Below are 9,589 nucleotides of genomic sequence, written 5' to 3' on the forward strand. Positions count from 1 at the left end.
ATAGTTGACAAAGAGATGGCGGATCTACTCTCAACTCATCGCTCACAGAACTTCGTGAGCGCGCTCTTTCCGCGCTCGTTTCGTTTCCGTTCAGAGTCCACGCAACCCCACTCTGCGTATAGTAAATACACGATATAGGCCCTTTGGACCTTTTATCGTAGTTTATTAAGGCGTTTAAGTCGCACTTTACAAATGATTAATAACTTGGGTCTCGCACCCATCAAAAATCAGAATTCTTTTTTCGAACACATTTACACATAGCATGTAAGAATATATGCGATTCAATTGCTGACTACGAAATATTTTATTTATAAATATGTTTAAGAGAAAGTCAAGTAATTAAACAACAAAAGACATTCTGAATTGGTTTTAAAAATTTAGGATGAAGGGGTAGAGAAGATTTTTTCCTTTCTAGTAGATTTAATGCGTTCCAAACTTTATTCACGGAATGTACGTCATACCAATATTTACTCAGATGTGAATAAAATTCAGATCCTCGTATGATGAAATATGTCTCCGTCATTCGCAGATTACGGGCATGGACCCCCGGGCAGGAAGTGTAACAGTGACGCATAATCGTTGGGGAAAAGTACAGGATCCACCTGATTTTTTTCGTCAAGAAAATAATGTGCCATCAGGGCATCATGTCTGGCTGTTAACGCTAAAATTTCATCAAATGAATCGTCGCTAAAGAATGGGGTAGATGAGTATTGGCTTTCATGACTGGAATGATAAAAATGAAATAAACATTCTAATATACTGTTATGATCAGAAATTTCGATTTCAAACCTTGACTCGAGATTAAAAGTGAACCCAAAGTTGACGTGATTCTTGACAGCTGGTTCTTTACTGTCGACTGAAGATAAACTCACTGAAGAAATAAAATGATTACATTTAATAATTTAATCATCAGAATGATCACACGCGAGAACCATACCATCTGGCGAAAACTCAGTGACAGCTAGTTGACAGGAAAGCCGCGTACTGCAAGACGCTCGCTTTTTAATCGCCTCCATGATTAAACTAAAAAAGAAAGCCACAAAAGAATCAGCGACTCCTTTTAAATTGGTTCCTACTGTAGACATGGTTGGAGCACTATCGGCAAATCTGTAACAATGGACAAATTGAATCAGTACTTCGATTACGAATGTTTAAAAGCAGGGAAAAGCCGAGTATAGCTTTGAAGAAGAGTACTCATTACAAAAAAAAAAAAAAATTAATGCAACACAATTAATTAGTTTTTACTTCAGAAATGTGGCATACACCACATCAACCGGCAAGACATAGGGTAGGCTTAAAATAGACAGTAGTCGCATTCCTCGGTGTCGGAAAATCCAGTTCATCACTCCTTGATTAGCTTCAGTGATGGCATTCTGCAACGTTAGACTCACGGTCTCTGGCAGACGGTCGATTACAACCATCTAGAGAGCAATCATTATTGAATTGATTACTCTCATGCATATTTAATAAATGTAAAAATTGCAGTTTGAAACGACTTTTACTAATATTAAGAAAATTAAAGATGAATTAGCTCACCTTCTTTTGCGATTCGCATTCAAGGCAATCGATATCTGTAACGACACTGCTAGTGACTGCTGGTTTGTGCGTCGAGACGCATTGGTAGCACACAACCAAGTTATTCTGTTGAAGAAACACGCGAGCGTCGTCGAAGCCTTGCTGACAAATCTTAGATAGAGTCTACGTCCAACCGACGGATTTAATTAATCCCTGGTGAATGTTCATTCGAATGATTCAATTTACGATTAGAAAAGATGTTGCTAACCTCCGGTTTGGGCGGAAACATGATATGTGCCAGTCGGTACAAATTAGTCCGAGAGAGTTCAATACTTGTGTTAGCGAACACGACCTAAATTCGAAATCGAAAGATAATTTAATACTTCATTTCTTTACATTAGATTGAAACTCACGTGGATTAATCTTGACGTATCTTTATCACGGGCTAAATTTAGGTATGCAAATATATTAATGAGAAAGAAATGTGGTTACTATATTTAGTTTCATTATAAATTACGGCAAATGTCTGATTCCCCGCAGAACGGAGACACAGTTATGGTGTGTTCGTCAAGAACTAGAAGATTGTCGCTTAGGCCACCATCCATGTAACGAACGCCGCGAAACTTTGGAGGAATCATACCGGAGAAAAAAGGAATGAAGCAGCTGCACGCTATGGCCTATTCGATAATATGAAGAAACTCAATTTTAAAATTAGTAATTATTGCATTGAAAAAGTGCTTATAGCAGACCTGAATTAATTCGTCTTTGGTCTCGAAGTGCTTCAGAATGACATTTTTACCATCATACACCCGTGTCACAGAAATATGAATCTTGCCGTTCACTCTTAGATGAGCATCGTCAGGAAGATTCTGAAACATTAAAAAGTCTTTAAACTACTATGCCCATGTTTTGTAAAGTTTGAATGAACCTTTTTTTCAACTCTTTAGGTTTCTTTTGGGCCAAATCAAACGATTGTTGTATACATAAATTTTGAGATTACACTTTCTCATAGTGAATCTTATAGTTTGAAATAGTAAAAATCTAACTGGGACAAATGTGATTTGTGTTTAGTCAGCTCTTATCTGCCGAAAAAATTACTATTTCTAACAAAAAATCACCATTAAATACATGAAAGTAGAAATTAACAACACTACCTTTTGAAGTCCATTTCTAAGAAGATTATGAATATCAAATGAAGGACTAAAAGGTCCTAGCATCCGGCTACGAGCTTGCATAGCGACCTGAAGAACATGACTCGTTATTTCACCTTAAACAAAACAAAAAGACGTATATATAATTTTTATGTTCTAGTTATGAATAAATCATCAAGAAAACCGTGAAACATTCCTACTGGCATAATTCTTCTTCTAAATTTATTTAAAGAAGAAAATTAAAAAGGTAAAGAAAGTTAAAAAAAAATCTCTTCGAAATTTCTTCCGTACCACTTCTTTGTCAGAATTAGTCAATATCATCTTCCATCCAGGGTAAAGTGCAATATTTAAAAATAGTAATAATGGGAAAGATTATTTATTTTTATTAATCTTCTTACCTAATGGTGCATCACACAAAAGACACGCGGCAGCGATGGCCCCAGCAGACGCTCCTGATACCTTTTTCAGGTACAAATCTGGAGCATATCTATAAATTAATTCAATGGATGATCATTAGTTACTACAATCCCTTTAAAAAGAAAAGGAACGATTTCAAACTGAAGAGGGAATAAATAGATAATTGCATACTTCCTTAAACACGCCGCCACACCAACGTGATAAATTCCCATGAAACCACAGCCGGCGAATGACAAATTCATTTTTCTCATTTTTGGCAATTTTGTTTGGCGACAATTTAGAAAAATGGAATCACCCGATACATGGATCTGTTTTTACGAATAATTCTATAAGATACGACTAGCAGCTATACTGACATTTTTAAACGTTGGCTTGTTCAATGCACCAGAATTTAGTAATACGTGTTTGTGGTGTAAAAATACCAACTCTGTAACATTAGCCAATGGTGATATTTTGCGAAAAAACTCTGATTTCTGACACGACAGTAGAACTAGCTTGTTGGTTGTTTAACTGCAGTTTGTCGAGTAAATACTCGAATAAAAAACTGGAAGCACTTTGCCCAGACTGTTTGACAGAATTATCAGATCAACATTCAGACGTCCTAAAGCCCTAAGGACTAAGGTTAGGAAATCGATACTACATTAAATATCGATTTAGTTTTTTTTTAAATATATATATATTAAATTTTTGAAAAATAAGTTCATTTCGAAAATTATACTGCGTTTCTTTTCTGCCATAATAAATAATAAATTAATAATCATGATTGAATAGTCTGGCATGCTAACTGTATGCTCTAAATATTTTGTTTTTTATTTCGAAATTCGAATTATATTTCGCCTGATTTGTGATTTCCCTATCAGAGCCCAAAGCAAAGTCGACGAGCGACGTGACATTTTATTCCAAAGTACCGTGTGCAATGACGTATGCAAATAAAAAGCAACATGGAACTACAGCAAACTACGAACTCTGTGATGGCTAACCTTTGTTTTGATAAAAACCCAGTTTCATGCAAACACTTATATATAGACATGGTGGATGATATAGATATTAGTTCCCAGCAAACGAATGAGATTAAGTATTTATTTATTATTTACAATGCATAAATACTTTACGAAGACAGCAGCTTTCAATGACCTTTTGTTGTCGTGATTTTTATTGGAGCTAAATGTGCGCATATGTGTGTGTAATCATTTGATTTAATACATTTTAGGGCAAGAGCAAATATAGAAAAAGAGGAAAGTTTTGAGAGTACTCGTAATCAGTCGTCATCGAGCCAACCCAATGGAATAATATAACGATGGGCATGAAGATGTCACGCTGCATGTCCTTAAACCATTGCCCTTCTGCGATATTTGGTCACATAAATTTATTTTGACATGAATTCTTTAACTTTTAAGATTTTCAAAACTGCATTTGCGCATGTTGCGCAGTTGCATTTGTTATGAACAAGTGCGCTTACTCTCTGCGTGTAATTAATAAACAAGGAAACGGTGGACTTTGAACCTCACAGAAACTAGAGTAAGTCGCATTTATCATTGACAAGTAACACCGTAACAGCCAAAATAACATAGAGGCGTATATTTTCGTGAATCGGAGGATAACATTAAGATAAATACATTAAACAGCAAGTTCAGGACATAGAGGAAATCCAATTCCAGAATAACACATATTTTAGCCGATTTTAGCCGATTTTAGCCTATTAAATGTAGCCACGAACAAAAATATAATGTCAACAGTGAAGCATGCAATTTTTGAGACGCTCCTATTAATTCTAGAAACGACAACTTTAGAGACTACCGAATAAATTTGAAATAGGACATTTAACCGATTACACGTAATGATAGCGTAACGTAATGTCATTGACTAGGTTCGACACGAAACATCTCATTTCCTTTTATGCGAAATAATTATGCCAGAAAACGAAAGTGATTTTATTACTTCATTTTATGTAGGGCTGTGCAGATGTGGGATAAATCAGTTTGAACTTGTTTAGTAACGTTGGCTAGACCAGTGATTGAGTCAACGATTTCTGCTGATTGCGTAAAAGGATTGTAGCAAACTTCATAAGGTCTTCGAATACTCTCAGCTACCCAAGAACTGAAATGAGAACAAAATAAATGTGTAGGTAAATGAACTGGCACAATTTGAATTTTTTTCACTAACCGGAATTTTTGAAGGGCATCTTCTAGACTTTCGGACACGAAATAAACATCTTGGTAATCCAGATCCTGATATGGCTGAACGGCGCAAACGATTGGATCAAAGGGCAACAAACAAGGTTTGCCAGATAAAGCGTGCTGGAGTTCTCCGTAACTTGACAGCAAGCCAGCTCCGTATGCCTTCAGTTCCCCTTTTTGTTTACACAGTCCAAACTCGACCGTGAACCAATACATCTGCATTGTAAATTTAACACCGTTATTTTTTTAGCTATTTTCTAAAAAATTTGGAACTATTAAACCGTCGAAAACTTTTCAATGTCACTGTCGCTTGCTCCCAATGAGGCTAAACCCAATTCTTGAGAGAACTGAGCGAAATTTCGGTCAGCCAAAATGGGAACGTGTCCCAGCAGCTCATGAATGGCGTCGCTGAAAAGAAATGCAGATTTTCAAATTTTGTGTTTTAATCTAAATGGTATCATTTTTCAACTTATTGGTGCTGACTTACGGTTCCGGAGAATGATAAGGAGAGGAAGAATGGCGAATGTACCTATTTAAAAAAATTTCGTATTAACACAGCGATCATGTTTTAATTATTTTAATCGAAAAAACGTTACTGAGTGCACTGGAAAACCCGATAAGCCAAGCTTGCGAGAAAATCACGAGCTGTCAACAAGCCAGCTGCAGGACGAAGAGAAAAGCCTGTCCTTCCTTGATTTCGATAACAATTTAATACAGTTTGTACAATAATTGTTCATTTTCCACTGAAAAATACTTTTAAGAAAATGAGATATGTCCTCTAGTTGCGGAATGTTGTCTGGAGCGTAGCCACACTCCTTTTCCAATAAAGCAAAAGCTTCCAGATGTTGGCGACAAGCGTGTTTAGGCAAAAGAGACATCAGTTCCGTGTAGACGGCTTTCCAAGTATTTTTATCTTCGACAGAATATTTGATACGCGGAATCGGTTCGCCGCTATTATTTGCAATAAAAAAATTTTAATTGCAATTTCATTTTTATTAGGAAGTATTAAGTTATATACTGTTTGTAATTGAACGCAATATCGGCTATCTCTTGTCTACGCTTCCGATAAACTACGTCTGTAAATCCAGGATGGCCTTGGTCTAGATCTGGCTCATAGCGCGTCACCAAATGGTTGCACAAATCCAGTTCGGAAACATGTTTTGGAAACCATATTTCTATGAAACAATAAATCGCACGTATTTTCATTTTTTGGCAATATTGACATCATTAGCTTAATTATTATGTAAAAAAAAAGTAGGAAATTTACATCACGACATTATTGTTTACCTTTGTTACCCAAATAACTAACAAATAAAAGCCATTTAGAGGCCGAAAATACTAAATAAATGAATTTAATTTTTCTACCTGGTATTTCTGCGACGAAGTTGGTTGCACTAGCGACAGTTACGCGACTTAGAGAAGTGCTTTGCTTCAATAACTTGAGCAGTGACACCAAATTCTCCCGAGCGATATCCAGCTTCAAAATCACTTCGAACTGAGACTCGTCTAGATTCTGCGATGGACGCGATTCAACATGCAGTAGCGTTCCCTTGCAATTCTGAGATATTCAAAAAATATTTGTTTAAAAATGAAATCTTTCCACCAAAAAGTGCAATACCTGAATGGTTTTTAGCGTCCGAGAAAGCGATACCATCTCTTCTCTCATACGAATGATTAATGCTACCAAAAGTCGGCCGTTTTCTCCAACAGTAAGAGAATCTTCGGGTAGAAAAACCTCTTCTCCTGACAGCGAATTTTCTATGCATATTGAAAATGAAATTATTGAAAGAAATTGGAAAAAATTGTTACTCTTTATTTACCTCGAGACAACGAGTTTTCGTGAAGCAAGCTTTCTCGGTTCTCCCGATTCACTTTCGATTCAAAACGGGCGTCGTCTACTAACGAACGGCGTCGCCCGGCGTATCCATTCTATAACGTTATTACAAAATGTTGGATAATGCAAATTTAGTTGAATCGTTCACAACTATTAAACCGCACCATGATTTAAACTTCACTACGCGTAGCCATTAATTTTAGCGTTGACGTAGACTACACGTAGAGTCGTAGACGTAGGCTACATTAAATGAACCGATTTACGTGAATTTCCATCATAAATATCCCCATCGTAGCTCAAAACATGCAATCATTAATGGCTGATTAATGGGCAAATAGAATAATCCACTATCGAGGTTTTCATCCTTTGATCTAACGGAGCTTGTGTTTGTTCTCAATAATGTACCGTGCATTTTATCAATTCAGTGTATTGATCAAGGAGTGCATATAGGTTGGCAACTTAATTGAATCACTTGTCTTCCTTGAACCAACATTTAAAAGACGAGCAAATTTATCATTCTATTGACTATAGTGAAATTTTGTTAATAGCTATTACGAATCCTTCTTGCCTAAATATTTTCACAATTTTGAAATGAACCAGATCGTACCGGTATCGTCTTTATAAAATGTTGAAATAATATTTTTAGCCTTTCAAGGGAGAATACGAATAAAATAAGATGCAGTACAAAATTTAATTTTCGGTGTGGTTTGAAATTAAAAACTTTAGTCAAACTGTAAAAATGGCTCGAACAAAAAATATTTATTGCGTACAACCCGGTGCAACCTCTTTTTTTTTATAAAAGAAAGGGCGGAATCAAAGATGCAGCTTTATTTATAGTAGGCTCGGTCGTTCGGTAGTAGAAATGAAGGAAAAACATAATGACCTAATAAAAAGAAAGGACTACATAATAAAGAAGTCAACGCGAAACGAAACGAGTGAAGAAAAGGAATTACGAAATCCTATGAGACATAATTATAACCACCCACAAATCCGATTGCACATTCAGCCTTTCACCCAATTTACCACTCTCTATGCCTTGCTCCACTCGTGATCACTAGCTTATAATTTTCATTTTGATTTTTATAAATTGGACTGTTCTATTCCATTACTCAGTCACGACTAAAAGTTAAACATTAGTTAAATCAAGACAAATATTATTTTAATGCTATAATGGTCAAATAATCTTGAAAATAATAATAATAATAATTAACTCAAAAATAATAAAAAACTCCCACACTTTTATGGTGTATGGTCGGACTGTGCATGGAGGAAAGATAAGAAAGGAAACAAAAAGGATAGCTTGAAAGAAAGGAACAAGGAGGATAGATTTAAAAGGAAATTGTTGAGGCAGGTGGAAGTGATGATGGAATGAAAAATCTCTCTCACACCTGTCCTACAGCACAGTCCGCAGAAGTTTTTTTTTCTTTTCTTTATTGCACAGCACTGGCCTACATATGTTTTCTGATTCAACAATGGCCTACACATGTTTTCTTATTTCTAAAATTTTATTTTTTGTTACACCACTGATTTTGATTTAAACTTGCCTCAATGCTGTAGGATTTCTTCATGACAAACTGCTCCCGCCCAGAGTTGAGAGAAGTAATGCTGCTAGTTGAATTGACCGAAGTTTTCGTTGACAACGATATCGCTGACATCTTGCACGCGTAGCTAAGTAGCCCGTATCTCAAAAATTCCAGTTTAATAATAATGCAGCTTTACTTGATTGAGTATATTAGTTAGAAAGGGCAGTGGTTGAAGTTGAGAGGATCGTAGACGGATGAAAAGGTTTCGTTCTGGAACGCTCTTTTATATCACGAAGCTCCGTTTGCGTACATAAATACCGTCGTGGGAAGCAATACACCGCTACAGCCCCGCCCTCACCCGAGATCTAACAGCAGCCACCTCATTTCCGCCTGCGCCGTTCACTTGTCCTGTAAGTTACCTTATTTTTTTCATTTTTGATTCATTGATATTGTATGTCCATAGTTCACGAACGTTGATGGATTGACACATTACTATAGCTGTGTGAAAGTGAATAGAAAAGATGGACGGTAATCAATCTATGTATACTCAGGCTCATATTATTAATGGGGTTGGATAAAGTACACTTTTACACCTTTCGCAAAGACGAATCCTAATTCAATTAATTATTTGTGAGAATACAAGCGGTAATCGATAGGAGACCAACACTATTTGTAATTTCCAAGGAAATTTCAGACTGCAGTTGTGTCTAAATCCGATCTCACAACCCGTGGACATATTCCCACAATACTCGAATTGTGTAAAACTTGTAATTCGGTCCAAAAAGGTACAGAAGTAGATCAGTACGTACACGAGAAGCAAAGTTTAATTTAGTTGGGGGCTACAGGGCATTCTTTTCCCCCATCCAATAACTTTAACTTATGCGGAGAGCTACGGTGACTCCTCATTGAATGCTCTCAGCTTCATCAGTAACCAAAGAACCAAGGTCCACTGTATTTTAGAGCTTTACTTTT

At 36.2% G+C, this 9,589-nt stretch overlaps 2 protein-coding genes across 5 annotated transcripts; both read right to left on the reverse strand.

Moving 5' to 3' along the window:
• Window positions 1-285: 285 nt before the first annotated feature.
• On the reverse strand, window positions 286-3,666 carry LOC124338652 (1-acylglycerol-3-phosphate O-acyltransferase Pnpla3-like). 4 transcript variants are annotated; one of them, XM_046792799.1, is made up of 14 exons: window positions 3,255-3,666; window positions 3,065-3,153; window positions 2,958-2,987; window positions 2,867-2,882; window positions 2,670-2,782; window positions 2,265-2,384; window positions 2,033-2,192; window positions 1,929-1,960; window positions 1,784-1,867; window positions 1,537-1,698; window positions 1,246-1,421; window positions 938-1,107; window positions 790-871; window positions 286-723 (listed from the first exon to the last, which is right to left on the reverse strand). In XM_046792799.1, exons 3-14 carry the CDS (start codon window positions 2,985-2,987, stop codon window positions 531-533), a joined length of 1,338 nt encoding a protein of 445 aa, XP_046648755.1. In that variant the 5' UTR covers window positions 3,065-3,153; window positions 3,255-3,666; the 3' UTR covers window positions 286-530. The 4 variants fall into 4 exon arrangements, with proteins under 4 accessions (XP_046648755.1, XP_046648757.1, XP_046648753.1 ...); XM_046792801.1 differs by having other exon boundaries at window positions 2,851-2,882; XM_046792797.1 differs by lacking the exons at window positions 2,867-2,882; window positions 2,958-2,987 and having other exon boundaries at window positions 3,255-3,391; window positions 3,469-3,666.
• A 980-nt stretch (window positions 3,667-4,646) lies between these two features.
• LOC124338116 (tyrosine 3-monooxygenase-like) lies at window positions 4,647-8,878 on the reverse strand. The gene is made up of 11 exons (XM_046792188.1): window positions 8,639-8,878; window positions 7,081-7,189; window positions 6,879-7,018; window positions 6,626-6,818; window positions 6,279-6,435; window positions 6,015-6,211; window positions 5,857-5,950; window positions 5,748-5,789; window positions 5,542-5,668; window positions 5,247-5,476; window positions 4,647-5,180 (listed from the first exon to the last, which is right to left on the reverse strand). Exons 1-11 carry the CDS (start codon window positions 8,747-8,749, stop codon window positions 5,018-5,020), a joined length of 1,563 nt encoding a protein of 520 aa, XP_046648144.1. The 5' UTR covers window positions 8,750-8,878; the 3' UTR covers window positions 4,647-5,017.
• Window positions 8,879-9,589: the final 711 nt, after the last annotated feature.

Source organism: Daphnia pulicaria, chromosome 4, assembly GCF_021234035.1.
Source record: "Daphnia pulicaria isolate SC F1-1A chromosome 4, SC_F0-13Bv2, whole genome shotgun sequence".
Taxonomy (NCBI): domain Eukaryota; kingdom Metazoa; phylum Arthropoda; class Branchiopoda; order Diplostraca; family Daphniidae; genus Daphnia; species Daphnia pulicaria.

What these genes read in the sequence shown, in the direction of transcription:
- LOC124338652 (XM_046792797.1), bottom strand. Translation starts at nt 3,334, where the DNA reads ATGAGAAAAATGAATTTGTCATTCGCCGGCTGTGGTTTCATGGGAATT. An exon ending in CGGGGAATCAGACATTTGCC is followed by an intron (nt 1,961 to 2,032) that starts GTAATTTATAAT and finishes ACCTAAATTTAG; the next exon opens with CCCGTGATAAAGATACGTCA. An exon ending in ACTTTTAATCTCGAGTCAAG is followed by an intron (nt 724 to 789) that starts GTTTGAAATCGA and finishes TTATCATTCCAG; the next exon opens with TCATGAAAGCCAATACTCAT.
- LOC124338116 (XM_046792188.1), bottom strand. Translation starts at nt 8,749, where the DNA reads ATGTCAGCGATATCGTTGTCAACGAAAACTTCGGTCAATTCAACTAGC. An exon ending in CGAAAACTCGTTGTCTCGAG is followed by an intron (nt 7,019 to 7,080) that starts GTAAATAAAGAG and finishes CAATATGCATAG; the next exon opens with AAAATTCGCTGTCAGGAGAA. An exon ending in CGGGTTTTCCAGTGCACTCA is followed by an intron (nt 5,790 to 5,856) that starts GTAACGTTTTTT and finishes TTTTTTAAATAG; the next exon opens with GTACATTCGCCATTCTTCCT.